Source organism: Eriocheir sinensis, chromosome 26 (assembly GCF_024679095.1).
Source record: "Eriocheir sinensis breed Jianghai 21 chromosome 26, ASM2467909v1, whole genome shotgun sequence".
NCBI lineage: Eukaryota > Metazoa > Arthropoda > Malacostraca > Decapoda > Varunidae > Eriocheir > Eriocheir sinensis.
Window position 1 is genome coordinate 1,334,491 of NC_066534.1, and position 20,481 is coordinate 1,354,971.

At 42.9% G+C, this 20,481-nt stretch overlaps 1 protein-coding gene across 1 annotated transcript in view; it reads right to left on the reverse strand.

The window, feature by feature from the left end:
* The window catches only part of LOC127003884 (H/ACA ribonucleoprotein complex subunit 4-like), a 54,243-nt gene extending 34,850 nt beyond the window's left edge, over positions 1 to 19,393 (reverse strand). The window contains exons 1-3 of the mRNA XM_050870991.1: positions 19,360 to 19,393; positions 4,897 to 5,142; positions 4,197 to 4,321 (exon numbers count right to left, since the gene is read on the reverse strand). Of these exons, the coding sequence (XP_050726948.1) occupies positions 4,197 to 4,321; positions 4,897 to 5,142; positions 19,360 to 19,393 (405 nt within the window). The remainder of the gene's footprint in view (positions 1 to 4,196; positions 4,322 to 4,896; positions 5,143 to 19,359) is intronic.
* Positions 19,394 to 20,481: the final 1,088 nt, after the last annotated feature.

Genomic DNA, 20,481 nt, shown 5'->3' on the forward strand with positions numbered 1-20,481 from the left:
ATCTTCACTCTTTCATCCCTATACTGTCCAAACCCCTTATGCAAGAGTAACCAGCATCTTCACACTTTCATCCCTATAATGTCCAAACCCCTTATGCAAGAGTTAACCAGCATCTTCACTCTTTCATCCCTGTACTGTCCAAACCCCTTATGCAAGAGTTAACCAGCATCTTCACTCTTTCATCCCTATACTGTCCAAACCCCTTATGCAAGAGTTAACCAGCATCTTCACTCTTTCATCCCTGTACTATCCAAACCCCTTATGCAAGAGTTAACCAGCATCTTCACTCTTTCATCCCTATACTGTCCAAACCCCTTATGCAAGAGTTAACCAGCATCTTCACTCTTTCATCCCTATACTGTCCAAACCCCTTATGCAAGAGTTAACCAGCATCTTCACTCTTTCATCCCTATACTGTCCAAACCCCTTATGCAAGAGTTAACCAGCATCTTCACTCTTTCATCCCTATACTGTCCAAACCCCTTATGCAAGAGTTAACCAGCATCTTCACTCTTTCATCCCTATACTGTCCAAACCCCTTATGCAAGAGTTAACCAGCATCTTCACTCTTTCATCCCTATACTGTCCAAACCCCTTATGCAAGAGTTAACCAGCATCTTCACTCTTTCATCCCTATACTGTCCAAACCCCTTATGCAAGAGTTAACCAGCATCTTCACTCTTTCATCCCTATACTGTCCAATACCCTAAAGCAAGAGATAACCAGCAACTACACTCTTTCATCCCTGTACTGTCCAAACCCTTTATGCAAGAGTTAACCAGCATCTTCACTCTTTCATCCCTATACTGTCCAAACCTTTATGCAAGAGTTAACCAGCATCTTCACTCTTTCATCCCTATACTGTCCAAACCCCTTATGCAAGAGTTAACCAGCATCTTCACTCTTTCATCCCTATACTGTCCAAACCCCTTATGCAAGAGTTAACCAGCATCTTCACTCTTTCATCCCTATACTGTCCAAACCCCTTATGCAAGAGTTAACCAGCATCTTCACTCTTTCATCCCTATACTGTCCAAACCCCTTATGCAAGAGTTAACCAGCATCTTCACTCTTTCATCCCTATACTGTCCAAACCCCTTATGCAAGAGTTAACCAGCATCTTCACTCTTTCATCCCTATACTGTCCAAACCCCTTATGCAAGAGTTAACCAGCATCTTCACTCTTTCATCCCTATACTGTCCAAACCCCTTATGCAAGAGTTAACCAGCATCTTCACTCTTTCATCCCTATACTGTCCTAAACCCTTATGCAAGAGTTAACCAGCATCTTCACTCTTTCATCCCTATACTGTCCAAACCCCTTATGCAAGAGTTAACCAGCATCTTCACTCTTTCATCCCTATACTGTCCAAACCCCTTATGCAAGAGTTAACCAGCATCTTCACTCTTTCATCCCTATACTGTCAAAACCCATAATGCAAGAGTGAACCAGCATCATAACTCTGTAATACCTATACTGTCCAAACCCCTTATGCAAGAGTTAACCAGCATCTTCACTCTTTCATCCCTATACTGTCCAAACCCCTTATGCAAGAGTTAACCAACATCACTCTTTCATCCCTCATGCTGGTAAACTCTGGAACAATCTTCCTTCATCTGTATTTCCTCCTGCCTACGACTTGAACTCATTCAAGAGGAGGGTATCAGGACACCTCTCCCTCCGAAATTGACCTCTCTTTCGGCCACCTCTTTGGATTATTTTTAGGAGCTGTGAGTAGCGGGCTTTTTTTTTTACAGTTTCCTTTTCTTGTGCCCTTGAGCTGTTATCAGGACACCTCTCCTCTCGAAACTGACCTCTCTTTCGGCGAGCTCTTTGGATTTCTTTTTGTAGGAGCAGCGAGTAGCGGGCTTTTCTTCTGTGCCCTTGAGCTGCCTCCTTTGTTGTAAAAAAAATTAAAAAAATAAATAAAATGAGGCGAGACGTATTTGTGACGTGTATCCAGCACCTACCTCCACCCCTGCCTTCCCCTACTCCCACCCCTTCCTATCCACCCCTGCCTTCCCCTACTCCCACCCTTCCTTTCCCTCCCTCCCATCCACCCCTGCCTTCCCCTACTCCCACCCCTCCCTTTCCCTCCCTCCTATCCACCCCTGCCTTCCCCTACTCCCACCCTCCCTTTCCTCCTCCTCCTATCCACCCCTGCCCCTACTCCCACCCTCCCTTTCCCTCCCTCCTATCCACCCCTGCCTTCCCCACCCCTCCCTTTCTCTCCTCCCATCCACCCCTGCCTTCCCTACTCCCACCCCTCCCTTTCCCTGCCTCCTATCCACCCCTGCCTTCCCCTACTCCCACCCTTCCTTTCCCTTCCTCCTATCCACCCCTGCCTTCCCCTGCTACCACCCCACCCTATCCCTCCCTTCTATCCACCCCTGCCTTCCCCACCCCTCCCTTTCCTCCCTTCTATCCACCCCTGCCTTCCCTACTCCCACCTCCCTTTCCCTCCCTCCTATCCCCCTGCCTTCCCCTACTCCCACCCTCCCTTTCCTCCCTCCTATCCCCCCTGCCTTCCCCCACTCCCACCCTCCCTTTCCCTCCCTCCTATCCACCCCTGCCTCCCCCTCCCACCCTCCCTCCTATCCACCCCTGCCTTCCCCCTCCCCACCCTCCCTCCTATCCACCCCTGCCTTCCCCTACTCCCACCCTCCCTTTCCCTCCCTCCTATCCACCCCTGCCTTCCCCTACTCCCCCTCCTTTCCTCCCTCCTATCCACCCCTGCCTTCCCTACTCCCACCCCTCCCTTTCCCTCCCTCCTATCCACCCCTGCCTTCCCCCTCCCACCCTCCCTTTCCCTCCCTCCTATCCACCCCTGCCTTCCCTACTCCCACCCTCCCTTTCCCTCCCTCCTATCGACCCCTGCCTTCCCTACTCCCACCCCTCCCTTTCCCTCCCTCCCATCCACCCCTGCCTTCCCCTACTCCCACCCCTCCCTTTCCCTCCCTCCTATCCACCCCTGCCTTCCCCTCCCACCCTCCCTTTCCCTCCCTCCTATCCACCCCTGCCTTCCCCCACCCCTCCCTTTCCCTCCCTCCTATCCACCCCTGCCTTCCCCTCCCACCCTCCCTTTCCCTCCCTCCTATCCACCCCTGCCTTCCCCACTCCCACCCTCCCTTTCCCTCCCTCCTATCCACCCCTGCCTTCCCCACTCCCACCCTCCCTTTCCCTCCCTCCCATCCACCCCTGCCTTCCCTACTCCCACCCCTCCCTTTCCCTCCCTCCTATCCACCCCTGGCTTCCCCTACTCCCACCCCCTCCTATCCACCACTGCCTTCCCCTACTCCCACCCCACCCTTTCCCTCCCACCTATAGTCAATCCAAGAGGAACTGGCAGATTGGGGGGTGATTTAAAGATCATCCATATCAATCACTTCAGCTCCTGCCTATTACACACACACACACAAGTATATATTATTGCCGACACTGAGGCTGGTACTACAAGACTCTGCCACATCACATCAGCTATTTCTAAAGGTCAAAGAAGGGATCAATTGGGTTCTAATGCGTGTTTCTTTAGGTTCATGGTACAGAGGAAGGGTCACACTACCACCAGGGTCATAAAACTACTCCTGGAAATGCCCACAACTCCTACGAAAGCCTTGTCAAATATGTGTTTCTTTAGGTTCATGGTACAGAGGAAGGGTCACACTACCACCAGGGTCATAAAACTACTCCTGGAAATGCCCACAACTCCTATGAAAGCCTTGTCAAATATGTGTTTCTTAGGTTCATGGTACAGAGGAAGGGTCACACTACCACCAGGATCATAAAACTACCCCTGGAAATGGCCACAACTCCCATGAAAGCCTTGTTAAGTATGTGTTTCTTAAGTTCACAGTACAGAAGAAGGGTCACACTACCACCAGGGTCATAAAACTACCCCTGGAAATGCTCACAACTTCCTACGAAAGCCTTGTCAAATATGTGTTTCTTAAGTTCACGGTACAGAAGAAGGGTCACACTACCACCAGGGTCATAAAACTACCCCTGGAAATGCCCACAACTCCCATGAAAGCCTTGTTAAATATGTGTTTCTTAAGTTCACGGTACAGAGGAAGGGTCACACTACCACCAGGGTCATAAAACTACCCCTGGAAATGCTCACAACTCCTACAAAAGCCTTGTCAAGTATGTGTTCTTGGGAAGCAAAATGTCTCATAATACAACCCTGAGAGCTTACCAGTTTGAAACTCTCCTCACTACTCAGATTCTCTTGCAGGCGGAAGACACACACATACTCCCTGTCAGCCCACTGCTGGGACCTGACCAGCTGCGTGGCCCTCTCCAGACACACGATAAGGCAGCCTAGAGATGGGTGACAAGAGGAAGGAAGGAAAGGTTTGTTTAGTCGGCGCAACATCTGTGGTCATATGCCGGAGAGAGACAGAAGGGGAAGGAATTATAGGAGAAGGGAACAGTTGGAAAGTTTGGTTTAGTGGGCACAACATCTGTGGTCATATGCTGGAGAGAGACAGAAGGGGAAGGAAATATAGGAGAAGGGAACAGTTGGAAAGTTTGGTTTAGTGGGCGCAACATCTGTGGTCATATGCCGGAGAGAGACAGAAGGGGAAGGAATTATAGGAGAAGGGAACAGACCCCAGGAGACAGGACACAACCCCCGATTAATACCTGGCACACTGATGGGTGGACAGGGACATAGGGTATCGGAAAAGCCGCCCAAATTTTTCCACTCCACCCGGGAATCGTACCCATGGTCTCTCGATTGTGAGCTGAATGTGCTAACCACTGCACCACGAAGCCGCTATATATATATCCAGGTGAAACTAACAACACCTTGCTCTGTATAGGCAAAAGAAGAGAAAATAGACTGACAGACAAAAAGAAAAATAAGAGATGCCACAAGGCCCTCCATAACCCACCTGTCTCCTTGGGCTCCAGCGTCCCCGAGTGACTTATCTTCCCCAGGTCCAGGATACCCTTGACCCAGGACGCCACCTCTTGGGCCGAGCAGTTGGCGGGCTTGTCCAAGTTGATGAAGCCAGACTTGATGTACTCGGTGATGTCGCGCTTCAGTGGTGAGCACCCAGAGGTCAGCGGAGTGAAGTGGCAAGTCCGCACACTGAGCTTGTCGAAGTTCTGTGGGCGTGGAAGTATTACAGGTAACTCTCAGAATATATCAGGTGTATGGATGGAAGGGTTTTATATATGGGTAACTCTCAATTTACACGAGTTTGGTTTACGCGTTTTTGAAATAACGCGTGGTCCAAAATCCAAATAAATGTTTAATTTACACATTTATTTCACTTCTACGCGATATTTTATGGAGTGTCCACCAGATGTCTCACGCAACTGGACTCACACAGCCACACAGCTGAGCTCAGTTTTTCCCGCGCGCCACTTGAACAACAATACAGTACCCACGCTACTCAACAACAACAACAACACCCTCGCTGCTGTGCTACCACGAGGGGAAGGGCAGCCAGAGGAGGAACCACGAGAGGGAGAGGAGTCAGAGTGATACAGTAGGCAATAAAGGTACAAACCTACCTCTTGTTGGATTTACTACATTGTTTTGGATTTACGCCACCTCTTCAAGGACACAATATTCGTGTTAATCGAGAGTTGCGTGTAGTTGTGTTCTGACAGTGCAACAAGACTTGGAGGTGTTAGAGAGAGAGGATTAAGACTGGGTCGAGCGAGTCGGAGGAGGATCATCGCAAGTTCAACCCCAAGAATGGGAGAAGATGGACTATGAATGAAGAAAAGGTAAAGGAAAAAAAGGAAGAAAAAGGAAGAAAATAAGGAAGGAAAAAAGGAAGGAAAAAAGGAAGAAAAAAGGAAGGAAAAAAAGGAAGGAAAAATAAGGAAAAAGAGAAGGAAAAAAGGAAGAAAAAAAGGAACGAAAAAAGGAAGGAAATTAAGGAAGGAAAAAATAAGGAAAAAAGGAAGGAAAAAGGAAGGAAAAATAAGGAAAAAGGGAATGAAAAAGGAAGGAAAAGGGAAGGAAAAAAAGGAAGGAAAAAAAGGAACGAAAAAAAGGAAGGAAAAAAAGGAAGGAAAAATAGGAAGGAAAAAAAAGGAAGGAAAAAAAGGAAGGAAAAAAAGGAAGGAAAAAAAGGAAGGAAAAAAGGAAGGAAAAATGGAAGAAAAAAAAGGAAGGAAAAAAAAGGAAGGAAAAAATGGAAGGAAAAAATGGAAGGAAAAAAAAAGGAAGGAAAAAAAGGAAGGAAAAATAAGGAAGGAAAAAAAAGAAAGAAAAAAGGAAGGAAAATAGGAAGGAAGGAAAAAAGGAAAAGAAAAAAAAGGAAGGAAAAAAGGAAGGAAAAAAAGGAAGGAAAAAAGGAAGGAAGAAAAGGAAGGAAAAAAGAGGAAGGAAAAAAAAGGAAAAAAAAAAGGAAGGAAAAAAAAAGAAGGAAAAAAGGAAGGAAAAAAATGGAAGGAAAAAAAGAAGGAAAAAAAGGAAGAAAAAAAAAGAAGGAAAAAAAGGAAGTTAAAAAAGGAAGGAAAAAAGGAAGGAAAAAAAGAAAAAAAGGAAGGAAAAAAAGGAAGGAAAAAGGAGGAAGGAAAAAATGGAAGGAAAAAAAATGGCAGGAAAAAAAGGAAGGAAAATAAGGAAGGAAAAAAAATAAGGAAAAAAAGAAAGGAAAAATAAGGAAGGAAAATAAAGGAAGGAAAAAAAGGAAGGAAAAAAAGGAAGAAAAAAAAGGAAGAAAAAAAGGAAGGACAAAAAGAAAAAAAAGGAAGGAAAAATGGAAGGAAAAATGGAAGGAAAAAAGGAAGGAAATTAAGGAAGGAAAAAATGGAAGGAAAAAAGGAAGGAGAAAAGGAAGGAAAAAAAGGAAGGAAAAATAAGGAAGGAAAATAAAGGAAGGAAAAAAAGGAAGGAAAAAAAGGAAGAAAAAAAAGGAAGGAAAAAAAGAAAAAAAAGGAAGGAAAAAATGGGAAGAAAAAATGGAAGGAAAAAAGGAAGGAAAATAAAGGAAGGAAAAAAATGGAAGGAAAAAAAGGAAGGAAAAAAGGAAGGAAAAAAGGAAGGAAAAAATGGAAAAAAAAAGGAAGGAAAAAAAAGGAAAGAAAAAAAAGGAAGGAAAAAATGGAAGAAAAAAGGAAGGAAAAAAAGGAAGGAAAATAAGGAAGGAAAAAAAGGAAGGAAAAAAGGAAGGGAAAAAATGGAAGGAAAAAAAAAAGTAAGGAAAAAAAAGGAAGGAAAAAAAAGGAAGGAAAAAAAGGAAGGAAAATAAAGGAAGGAAAAAAGGAAGGAAAAAAGGAAGGAAAATAAAGGAAGGAAAAAAAGGAAGGAAAAAAAGGAAGGAAAAAAAGGAAGGAAAAAAAGGAAGGAAAAAAAGGAAGGAAAAAAAGGAAGGAAAATAAAGGAAGGAAAAAAAGGAAGGAAAAAAAGGAAGGAAAAAATAGAAGGAAAATAAAGGAAGGAAAAAAAGGAAGGAAAAAAAAGGAAGGAAAAAATAGAAGGAAAATAAAGGAAGGAAAAAAAAGGAAGGAAAATAAAGGAAGGAAAAAAAGGAAGGAAAAAAAAGGAAGGAAAAAACAGAAGGAAAATAAAGGAAGGAAAAAAAGGAAGGAAAAAATAGAAGGAAAAAAAGGAAGGAAAAAAAGGATGGAAAAAAAAGGAAGGAAAAAAAAGGAAAGAAAAAAAGTAAGGAAAAAAAAGTAAGGAAAAAAAAGGAAGGAAAAAAAGGAAGGAAAAATGGAAGGAAAAAAGAGGAAGGAAAAAAAGGAAGGAAAAAAGGAAGAAAAAAAAGGAAGGAAAAAAAAGGAAGGAAAAAAAGGAAGGAAAAAAGGAAGGAAGAAAAGGAAGGAAAAAAAAGGAAAAAAAAAATGAAGGAAAAAAAGATATACAAAAAAGGAAGGAAAAAAAGAAAAAAAAGGAAGGAAAAAAGGAAGAAAAAATGGAAGGAAAAAAGGAAGGAAAAAAAGGAAGGAAAAATAAGGAAAAAAGGAAGGAAAAAGGAAGGAAAAATAAGGAAAAAGGGAAGGAAAAAGGAAGGAAAAAAAGGAAGGAAAAAAGGAAGGAAAAAAGGAATGAAAAAAAAGGAAGGAAAAAAAGGAAGGAAAAAAAAGGAAGGAAAAAAAGGAAGGATAAAAAGGAAGGAAAAAAAGGGAAGGAAAAAAAGGAAGGAAAATAAAGGAAGGAAAAAAAGGAAGGAAAAAAAAGGAAGGAAAAAAAGGAAGGAAAATAAAGGAAGGAAAAAGGAAGGAAAAGGAAGGAAAGGAAAAAAGGAAGGAAAAAAGGAAGGAAAAAAGGAAGGAAAAAAAGAAGGAAAAAGGAAGAAAAGCAGGAAGGAAAACAGGAAGGAAAAAGGAAGGAAGGAAAAGGAAGGAAAAAAGGAAGGAAAAAAAAGGAAGGAAATAAAAAAGAAAGGAAGGAAAAAAGGAAGGAAGGAGAAAAGGAAGGAAAAAGGAAGGAAAAAAAAAAGGAAGGAAAATAGGAAGGAAGGAAAAAAGGAAGGAAAAAAAAGGAAGGAAAAAATGAAGGAAAAAAAGGAAGAAAAAAATGGAAGGAAAAAAAGGAAGGAAAAAAGGAAGGAAAAAAAAGGAAGGAAAAAAAGGAAGGAAAAAAAAAGGAAGGAAAAAAAGGAAGGAAAAAAAAGGAAGGAAAAAAAAAGGAAGGAAAAAAAGGAAGGAAAAAAAAAGGAAGGAAAAAATGGAAGGAAAAATAAGGAAGGAAAAAAAGGAAGGAAAAAAAAGGAAGGAAAAAAAGGAAGGAAAAAAAGGAAGGAAAAAAAGGAAGGAAAAAAAGGAAGAAAAAAAAAGGAACGAAAAAAAGGAAGGAAAAATAAGGAAGGAAAAAAAGGAAGGAAAAAAAGGAAAAAAATAGGAAGGAAAAAAAAAAGAAGGAAAAAAAGGAAGGAAAAAAATGGAAGGAAAAAAAGGAAGGAAAAAATGAAGGAAAAAAAGGAAGGAAAAATAAGGAAAAAGGGAAGGAAAAAGGAAGGAAAAGGGAAGGAAAAAAGGAAGGAAAAATAAGGAAAAAAGGAAGGAAAAAAGAAGGAAAAATAAGGAAAAAGGGAAGGAAAGAGGAATGAAAATGAAGGAAAAGGGAAGGAAAAAAAGGAAGGAAAAAAAAAGGAAGGAAAAAAAGGAAGGAAAAATGGAAGGAAAAAAGAGGAAGGAAAAAAAGGAAGGAAAAAAGGAAGAAAAAAAAGGAAGGAAAAAAAAGGAAGGAAAAAAAGGAAGGAAAAAAGGAAGGAAGAAAAGGAAGGAAAAAAGAGGAAGGAAAAAAAAGGAAAAAAAAAAGGAAGGAAAAGGGAAGGAAAAAAAGGAAGGAAAAATAAGGAAAAAGGGAAGGAAAAAGGAAGGAAAAGGGAAGGAAAAAAAGGAAGGAAAAATAAGGAAAAAGGGAAGGAAAAAGGAAGGAAACAGGAAGTAAAAAAGGAAGGGAAAAAGAAGGAAAAAGGAAGGAAAATGGAAGAAAAAGGAAGCAAAAAAAGGAAGGAAAATAAAGGAAGGAAAAAAGGAAAAGAAAAAAAAGGAAGGAAAAAAGGAAGGAAAAAAAGGAAAGAAAAAAGGAAGGAAAATAGGAAGGAAGGAAAAAAGGAAGGAAAAAAAAGGAAGGAAAAAATGAAGGAAAAAAAGGAAGAAAAAAATGGAAGGAAAAAAAGGAAGGAAAAAAGGAAATCTGTGGTCATGTGAAGGAGAGACAGAAGGGAAGGAATTATAGGAGAAGGAAAAGTTGGAAAGTTTGGTTTAGTGGGCAAAATCTGTGGTCAAAGGAGAGAGACAGAAGGAAGGAATTATAGGAGAAGGAAAAGTTGGAAAGTTTGGTTTAGTGGAAGGAAAATCTGTGGTCATATGCCGGAGAGACAGAAGGGGAAGGAATTATAGGAGAAGGAACAGTTGGAAAGTTTGGTTTAGTGGGCGCCAACATCTGTGGTCATATGCCGGAGAGAGACAGAAGGGAAGGAATTATATTAGAAGGAACAGTTGGAAAGTTTGGTTTAGTGGGCAACATCTGTGGTCATATGCCGGAGAGAGACAGAAGGAGAAGGAATTATTGGAGAAGGGAACAGTTGGAAAGTTTGGTTTAGTGGGCGCAACATCTGTGGTCATATGCCGGAGAGAGACAGAAGGGGAAGGAATTATAGGAGAAGGGAAAAGTTGGAAAGTTTGGTTTAGTGGGCGCAACATCTGTGGTCATATGCCGGAGAGAGACAGAAGTGGAAGGAATTATAGGATAAGGGAACTGTTGGAAAGTTTGGTTTAGTGGGCGCAACATCTGTGGTCATATGCCGGAGAGAGACAGAAGGGGAAGGAATTATAGGAGAAGGGAAAAGTGATATTTATAAGTTGGAAAAGTTCGAAAGTTTTCGTTTAGTTGGCGCAACATCTGTGGTCAGATGACGGAGATAGACAGAAGTGGAAGGATTTATAGAAGGGAAAAGTTGGAAAGTTTGGTTTAGTGGGCGCAACATCTGTGGTCATATACTGGAGAGACAGAAGGGGAAGGAATTATAGGAGAAGGGAAAAGTTGGAAAGTTTGGTTTAATGGGCGCAACATCTGTGCTCATATGCCGGAAAGAGACAGAAGGGGAAGGATTTATAGAAGGGAAAAGTTGGAAAGTTTTGTTTAGTGGGCGCAACATCTGTGATCATATGCCGGAGAGAGACAGAAGGAAAAGGAATTATAGAAGGGAAAAGTTGGAAAGTTTGGTTTAGTGGGCGCAACATCTGTGGTCATGTGCCGGAGAGAGACAGAAGGGGAAGGAAAAGTTTGGAAAGTTTGGTTTAGTGGGCAAAACATCTGTGGTCATATGCCAGAGAGAGAAATAAGGAGAAGGAAAAGATTGGAAAGTTTGGTTTAGTGGGCGCAACATCTGTGGTCATATGCCGGAGAGAGGCAGAAGGGGAAGGAATTATAGGAGAAGAGAAAAGTTGGAAAGTTTGCTTTAGTGGGCGCAACATCTGTGGTCATGTGCCGGAAAGAGACAGAAGGGGAAGGAATTATAGGAGAAGGGATAAGTTGGAAAGTTTGGTTTAGTGGGCGCAACATCTGTGGTCATGTGCCGGAGAGAGACAGAAGGGGAAGGAATTATAGGAGAAGGGAAAAGTTGGAAAGTTTGGTTTAGTGGGCACAACATCTTTGGTCATATGCCAGAGAGAGACAAAAGGGGAAGGAATTATAGGAGAAGGGAAAAGTTGGAAAGTTTGGTTTAGTGGGCGCAACATCTGTGGTCATGTGCCAGAGAGAGACAGAAGGGGAAGGAATTATAGGAGAAGGGAAAAGTTGGAAAGTTTGGTTTAGTGGGCGCAACATCTGTGGTCATGTGCCGGAGAGAGACAGAAGGGGAAGGAATTATAGAAGGGAAAAGTTGGAAAGTTTGGCTTAGTGGGCGCAACATCTGTGGTCATATGCTGGAGAGAGACAGAAGGGGAAGGAAAAGTTTGGAAAGTTTGGTTTAGTGGGCGCAACATCTGTGGTCATATGCCGGAGAGAGACAGAAGGGAAAGGAATTATAGAAGGGAAAAAGTTGGAAAGTTTTGTTTAGTGGGCGCAACATCTGTGGTCATATGCTGGAGAGAGACAGAAGGGGAAGGAAAAGTTTGGAAAGTTTGGTTTAGTGGGCGCAACATCTGTGGTCATATGCCGGAGAGAGACAGAAGGGGAAGGAAAAGTTTGGAAAGTTTGGTTTAGTGGGTGCAACATCTGTGGTCATATGCCGGAGAGAGACAGAAGGGGAAGGAAGAGTTTGGAAAGTTTGGTTTAGTGGGGGCAACATCTGTGGTCATATGCCGGAGAGAGACAGAAGGGGAAGGAAGAGTTTGGAAAGTTTGGTTTAGTGGGGGCAACATCTGTGGTCATGTGCCGGAGAGAGACAGAAGGGGAAGGAAAAGTTTGGAAAGTTTGGTTTAGTGGGCGCAACATCTGTGGTCATATGCCAGAGAGAAACAGAAGGGGAAGGAAAAGTTTGGAAAGTTTGGTTTAGTGGGCGCAACATCTGTGGTCGTATGCTGGAGAGAGACAGAAGGGGAAGGAATTATAGGAGAAGGGAAAAGTGACATTTATTTGAAGTTTTTTGTTACAACAAAGGAGGCAGCTCAAGGGCACAAAAAAAAGGAAACAATAATAAAAAAAAGCCCGCTACTCGCTGCTCCTAAAAAAAGAATCAAGAGAGGTTGGAAAGTTTAGTTTAGTGGGCGCAACATCTGTGGTCATATGCCGGAGAGAGACAGAAGGGGAAGGAATTATAGGAGAATGAAAAAGTGATATTTATAAGTTGGAAAAGTTGGAAAGTTTCGTTTAGTCGGTGCAACATCTGTGGTCATATGCTGGAGAGAGACAGAAGGGGAAGGAATTATAGGAGAAGGGAAAAAGTGACATTTATTAGAAGTTGGAAAGTTTGGTTTAGTCGGCACGACATCTGTGGTCATATGCCGAAGAGAGACAGAAGGGGAAGGAATTATAGGAGAAGGGAACAGACCCCAGGAGACGGGACACAACCCCCGATTAATACCTGGCACCCATTCACTGCTTGGTGGACATGGGCGTAGGGTATCGGAAAAGCCGCCCAAATTTTTCCACTCCGCCCAGGAATTGGTTGAGAGCCAAGTGTGCTAACCACTGCACAACGAAGCCCCCAAGAGGACAGGGAGAAGAAATTGATTCAAGAAAATGAAGAGCTGAAGAAGAAATTGGCAAAATATGAAAAATCAACGAAGGAGGGACTAGGAGTGGCAGGAAAGGAAAAGGAAAATCTGAAGGAAATAGTGAGCAAAAAGGAACACATTGTTAAAGAGGAAATGATGGGGGGAATAAAGACTTGGAAGGTGGAAAATGAAAAAGCAAATGTAGTCCTCAAAGAAGTGATTGAACAGCTGAAAGAAAACAAGGAAAACGTAGAGAAGGAGGTGATTAAGGCTTTGAAGAAACACGAAAAATTAGCAAGAGAGAGACAGTAGTACGTAATACATATTTGGCATGAAGGAAAAGAATATAACGCACAGACCAAGAAGGGAAAAGGAAGAACTGAAATCGGCAAAAGACTTACTTAAGAACTAAAATGATGAAGAACTGCAAAACCTTAAGGAGGAAAAGTTGGAAAGTTTGGTTTAGTGGGCGCAACACCTATGGTCATGTGCCGGAGAGAGACAGAAGGGGAAGGAATTATAGGAGAAGGGAACAGACCCCAGGAGACGGAACACAACCCCCGATTAATACCTGGTACACTGCTGGGTGGGCAGGGGCGTAGGGTATCAGAAAAGCCGCCCAAATTTTTCCACTCCGCCCTGGAATCGAACCCGGGCTCTCTCGGTTGTGAGCCGAGTGTGCTAACCACTGCACCATGAAGCCCCCTACCTTGAAGAGGAAGAGGAAGAAATCAATAGGATGGGCCCTTACACAGAACGAAAAACAAGGCCAGTTAAATTGAGATTGAGATCGCAGAAAGCAACAGAGGAAATTTTGTACAGAAGAACTAAGTTAACCCTTCAACGCTTGAATTATTTTCTCACTGATAAAAAATGATCTGATACTTTCTTCATGTTCATTTTGTTGCATAGTTGACATGCAGATATTTTTTTTTATAAATATTTCAATATTCATGGATTTTTTTCAATTGTGACAAAAATGTCACACTCATCCTTTGTGCATTTAAGTTTAAGTCATTGAAGTCTCTCTCTCTCTCTCTCTCTCTCTCATTATAATACATATATATGTGTGTGTGTGTGTGTGTGTGTGTGTATGTATATATAAATACATGTGTTTGTAAGTGATATTTATTCATAATCAAGTAGTTTATATAAGCACGGAGGCGGTGGCTGCGTCGGCAGAGTAACAGCACCGCGTTCAGGAGGACGCGAGTTCAATCCCCGCCCGGTGCCACCAAGCTGGGATTTTTCAGCCGCCGCCGAGTGGCTTAAAACTACCCACATGCTGTCCAGACGACCACCCATCAACCCAGACTCTAGATTCTAGGATTAAAGATGAGCTCCGGGAGGGCAGCATGAGCCAATGCAAGATGGCGCCACTATAAACACTCGCCTGCACCAGAATGGGCTGGGCCGGGAAGAAGCCTTGGGCCGACCATCAGGCCCCACCGGGAAGAAGCCTACCGGCGCAATAGGCAGCGACGTAAAAAAATAAAAATAAAAAAATAAAAATCAGGTGCATCCTCATAAAAGTCATCATGTGACCGCCTGAGATCCTTGCCATCATCCTGACTCACGGCATTGCGCTCCAGAGTTCACTGTACGCCGTAGAATCGAATGGAATCCAACTTTGCATAACGTGTATTTTTACTTGTGAAGGACTTCGGCCTTCACAAGTAAAAATACACGTTATGCCAAAGTCAACAAAAAAAGTTACATTTGAATAGGTAACCTAAGTGCGACTTTAGAAATGTGGATGAGTTACTGCTTTTATATCTTTATTTTCACCAAAGGTTTGGCAACTACGACAAATTAACTGAAGCAAAATACTGACCAATGATTGAGAGAAATGGAAGAAATAATCAGCACGCATCAACGCGTCACCCCTTGCTGACAAAGAGAGTAACTTGAGATGCCAAATACCACTTATAATCTGCGTGACGATCCCGTAGCACCCGGCGGTGAGTTGATCAGGTCTACGGTCTTAACATGCCATCCACTTACTCCAAACGTAACGAAATCATTCCCGTCGTTGCTTTCGGGTTAAGGGAAATAGAAGGATGTAAGAAAAATATATAAAAAAAAGAAAAATGAAGAAGAAATTGAAGAGATGGAATGAACTTCTAGCAGAGGCAAAGGAAAGGAATAATGCAAGACTTGAAGCGGAAAAAAAAAAAAGTATTTTTTGGAGAGTTTTGGGAGACAGGGTAAAGGGGTAGAAGGAACCTGGTGTCCTTCAATGCCTCAAAAACTCAATTTCTCCACCTATCAACCCGACACAATCTTCCAAACACCTATCCTCTATTCTTCGACAACACTCAGCTGTCACCTTCTTCAACACTAAATATCCTCGGTCTATCCTGAACTCAAAATCTTAACTGGAAACTTCACATCTCCTCTATCACTAAATCAGCTTCCTCGAGGTTGGGCGTTCTGTATCATCTCTCTCTCTCTCTCTCTCTCTCTCTCTCTCTCTCTCACATTCTTCCTTTCTCATTCTTTCTCTCATAACGAGTCTCCCTCATTCTCTCATTTTTATTCTTTAATTCTCATTCTCATTGATATTTCCCCTCATTTTCAATCTCTCTCTCTCTCTCTCTCTCTCTCTCTCTTACCAGAGTTATCTTGTATTATTTATTCCACTCCTGTAAGCCTTTTTTTTCATCTCTGGTGATCAAGCCATCTCCACCACTCCACAGCCATTTCTCTCCCTAAAAACATGTAGCCAACCCCTCTCAGTAATTGGTGCCTGACCTGTATGTTGCATTTTCTCCATTTACTGGTTAATATACCTTCAACAATGACATGCATGATTGTGTAACACGGTTGGTTGATGTTGAGTCAAATATAGACTATTAAGAACAAAAGAATATAGGGAAACTGCAACAGGCAACAGGGCAGCTCCAGCAGAATCCCCCGGCCACTGCTCACACAGACCATTTCTTCTTTTGACCTGTGACGCTTTGTATCGCTTCTTAGGACTGCTTACCAAGCCACATGTGACTGGTTGAGTGTGTCTTCCAATTAAAATAAACTTCAGCTTTACGTAATGACAGACTTGAACAGTAGAATTGAAAGTTATAGAAGGTACAGTTAGCAAAGGGTAATTAAAAGGAGGAGACTTCAGCACTCAAAAGTAGTTGTAGCTTAGACTTAAAAGTTGACAGGCTTGGAGCATTAACCACATCAGAGGGCAAGGAGTTCCAACGCTGAATCACCCGACAAGAGAAAAATCGCCTACGAGCTTCCATTTCTGTGTGCTGCATCAGGATCTTGAATTGGTGGCCTCTAGTGCCCACTGGTGGGGACAGTGTGAAAACATCAGAAGGTTGAATAGACCATGGAATATTTTGTAGCAGTAGATCATGTCTTGTCTAAAGCATTCTACCTTTGACTGAAAAAAGGTTAAGTCTGGCCAGTCTATCAGCATACGAGAGATCATTTAGCCCATCAACCTGTTTGGTCCACCTACGTTGCACAGATTCCAACAATTTCAGATCTCCCTGATAACCCGAGTTCCACACAGGGGAAGCAAGATCTAGAACAGGTCTAGCCTCAGAGATATACAGGGAGGACAGGAACTTAGCTGAGCGGCAGACAGTGGACCTCAGCAGGTTTGTTGCGACACCTCCAGCCTTTGTAACAGTACTTCTGATATGTTGGTGAAATTTCAATTTGTTGTCTACAATCACACCAAGGTCTTTGTGTGTAGAACAGCGGTTGATTGGTGAACTATTAAGTGTGTATAGAGGATGAAGATTGTCTATCATCACATGGTGTAGTCTAGCAAAGAGGAGGTGGACACACTTGTTAGAGGAGAATCTAAGCCCCCAGGAGAAGGCGGTGGCTGACAGCATATCAATACTATTTTGCATTTCATGTGAGGCTTGATCAGAATTAGATAAAGGAGCTAAATGGAGGTAAAGTTTAAGATCATCCGCAAACATTTTGTACTCACATTGGAGTTGAGAACAAGTGTGGTTAATGAAGATAAGAAACAGGAGTGGTCCAAGAACGGAGCCTTGCGGAACACCACTTAGAACGGGCTTAGGAGAACTTACACAACCATTGACAGAGACCCTTATGGTGCAACCAACAAGGAAGCTGATGATCCATTGTAAAAGATTCCCAGCGATCCCAATAGAGATTAACTTATCTACCAGTACCTGGTGGTGAACACGGTCGAACGCCTTGACTAAATCAAATAGAATAAATTCCACCACGTGACCCCAGTCGTACCAGTATGTTACATAGTCGTAAGTAAGTAGGAGCTGACCTGACACAGATCTGTTTGGCCTGAAGCCAAAATGGTGTTTGTCGAACAATAAGTGATCTTCAATGAATCCATAAAGAGACTTGCAGATAATGCGCTCCATAGTTTTGCAGGGTATGGGATTGAGGCTGATGGGTCTGTAGTTTAGGGGATCACTACGAGGCCCTTTCTTATAGATGGGGGATACATGGGAAAGTTTCCACAATTGAGGAAAGGAGCCCGAGGCCATTGACATATTGAAAAGGATAGCCATGGGGTAGGCAAGTTCAAGAGCACATTCCTTAAGTAGCCTAAAGAGCGGAGCTGGATGAGCCTGTCCTCATAGTTGATTTGAGTGGTTAGGACAGAAGCCCTTAGAATAGCATTGGTCTCATTAAACTTGAATAGCTTTTGTAGCGTGAGGTAAGACTGTCTACCGTGAGCTTGTCGTAAGTGTTTGTATTCCATCCAAAGTTTGCTGCGTTGTTTAAATAGATTACGAGGAATATCTCTACTCCAAGGTGGACACTTACTCCGAGGCCTCTTTATAGGGATGAATTGGTTGGCTAACTGGATCAGGGTGTTGGATAAAAGGCATTAGCAGTGTCAACATAGAGATGCATTAGTTCGTAGTCCCAATCAGTTTGGTGAAGAGCATTGCAGATCTCACCATATTTACCCCTGGCCCAGTCCAATAGAGGAGCACCAACCCTATCATGAGTGTCTTCTCCTTGATAGAGATATGCTATTTTAACAAGAGCATGGCCACAATTAGGAAAAGGAGGAAATATGTTGATATCTTGAATATGGTCATCTTCAGTGGTAAGGATTAAATCCAAAATGTTTCCTGACTTAATAAAAGTTGGTTCTAGAACCCACTGATGGAGACCCAAAGTTTGGAATAGGTTAAGAAACATGATGTCACAAGCAGTAACGTTATGGTCTGGCACCACATCATTCCAAGAGATGGAGGGCAGATTGAAGTCACCCATAATTACCTATGAATTCTTTACCGACACAGATATTTGATATGAATTCAATAAGGGCACTGTTGTCTTCCTGTGTGTAGGATGGAGGACAGTAAACTGTTAGGATATACAAATCCAACGTAGGCAGACAAAGTTAAGGTGTTGGGAAAGGACCCAGCGTCGTTAAACTTGTAAACCTTGATCATAATCATTACAAAATAGAGAATAGCCATCAATATTAACAACCGAATCCTTTATAACTGGTTGCAGCCGTGTCTCTGAGACTGAAAATATGGCTATATTCTCCTCATGGCAAAACTTATTTACATAAAAAACTTTATTGGATAAGCTATTTAAATTGGAAAGTGCAACATTAAAAACTTTAGAACAAAGGATGTGATTATTGGATAACGCTGGTGGAGCTAGTTTTTTGCAGTAAGACCAGCAGTGTGGCCGTTACTTGCTGGTGATAGTTTTACTCTACGGGCTCCTCCCGAGGACATAACTCCATCAATAGCTCCACCACCGTCACTACTGACATCCTTGGGCAGCATATTTTGGGGCTGAGCACCGCTGTTAGAGTCCTGCCTGCGAGAGGACAGACGTTCTTTAAGAACTGCCCGTTGTTTGAATGTCATGTCTCTAGTGATGTACACTTTATCAAAATTAGAATTTTTAAGTCTCTTCGCCGCATCCAGCAAGTCACGTCTAGCAGCAGTATCCTTGATCTTAGCACGACATAGGTCAGACTTAATGGGCGCAATTTCCTCCAAAACGATAGATTTCCCAACACCAAAAAGAAAAGACACCACATCCCCAAACTTCTGAGAGAGGGATTCAACATCTGAGCCCAAACCACGGATGATCAGAGTCAGCTCTTTTCTCTCTTTCTCTGATTTCCACTGCCTCCTTATGCAAGATATTCCTAATTTCTGTGGGGCTAGGCATTGAAACAGAACTGGGAGCTGAGTGGCTGGCCCTGAACCTGATCTAAGTACTCTGATCTCATCAGACACCTTGGCAACTGCACTACTTAAGCCTTTAACTGTTTCAAAGAGTTGAGCTAGATCATTGCTACTAGGTTGTTTTTGACTTCGTCCTAGTCAACAGGAAGTACAGACATAACCCAGCAGAGTCACCCCGCACAATTGCTTCCAGCAGTAGTGGCAACCATGAACCCAACCTGGGCCTGGCCCAGGATAGAGGCTCACTAGTGGAGAAACTCTTAGTGGGCAATATTCAAGGTCTCTACCCGAAGACTAACCAAACCAAGCTCCCATTTCTCAGCGAACTAGCCCGGGTGGAGGCCTTCATGTTTATTGCCCTCACTGAAACCCACCTATCTGCAGGAGTCAAAGAGGCAGAAATCAGTATTTCCAACTACACCTCATTCCGGACTGATAGGAAAGAACGAACCCATGGAGGCACAATAATATACCTGAGGGATGACATAGCTCTAAATGCAAAACTGCTCATGCCATACTCAGACGGCCAAGTAGAACTCCAGGCAATCCACATACAGGCACGCAATATGGTGCTTGTAAATTGCTACCGCCCACCGAGCTGCTGCCCCAGGAATTTCAGCAATGCCATGGTGGCCCCGAGTCACCTGCTGGACTCCTTACCCATCCCAACACCTGATATTATCCTCACTGGGGACTTCAACTTCCCCTTCTTAAAATGGCCTGAAGGGATTTTAACTGGGAGCACGCTTGCCGATAAGTCTCAGGCAGAATTACTCCTAGATAGAACAAACTCTGCTTTCCTTATTCAGGTTATAACTGATCCGACCAGGGGCAACAACATCCTTGACCTGCTCTTCACAAACAATAGTGATGCAGTGAATAGCATCGCTGCCGAGAAAACTATCTTCTCTGACCACAGGCTTCTCAGGATACACACAAACTACAAGATATCAACACTACCCCCTGAAGTGACCAGACCTAGAGAAAAGACCCCTTTCTCTAGTCTCAACTTCTTCAGCAGTGAAGTAAATTGGGACCTGATAAATGCTCATCTAAGGGACACTGACTGGGAGGCAGTATTGCAGGACGGTGACCCCGAAACTATGGAAGATAGCCTGCTCACGACCATCCTAAGAGCTTGCGAAGGCAATGTCCCAATGAAGAGAAGGCAAGGTTCCAGGAGAAGTGACATACCAAGGGAGCGGAAAATACTGATGAGGAGATGGGCCACCTTAAATCAGCACATGCTTAAAACATCAAACGACTGTCAAAAGAGCTCGCTTCAAGCCAAAATCTCTGCCGTCGAAAAATAAATCAGAGAATCTCACGAAAAGCAGCGAGACTGGGAAGAAAATCAGGCAGTCAAAAACATAAAGGTCAACCCCAAATTCTTTTTCAAGTACTGCAAAAAGTTTTCTAAAACACATGCCAGAGTTGGGCCACTTAATGCAGAAAATGGGGAAATGTCAAGAAATCCCCAAGAAACATGTCACATCCTGTCCCAGCAGTACACGACAGTCTTCTCACAGCCACAAACTACAAAGATCATACACAACCCCAGTGAGTTCTTCATAGACTGCAGCCAGACCCACCATAACCTTGCAAATGTTACATTCACCACAGCTGACATTCAGAGAGTCATCAGCGAACTTAAGATGAACTCTGCTGCTGGTCCTGACGGTGTGCCATCCATCCTCCTCCTGAAATGCAAAGAGG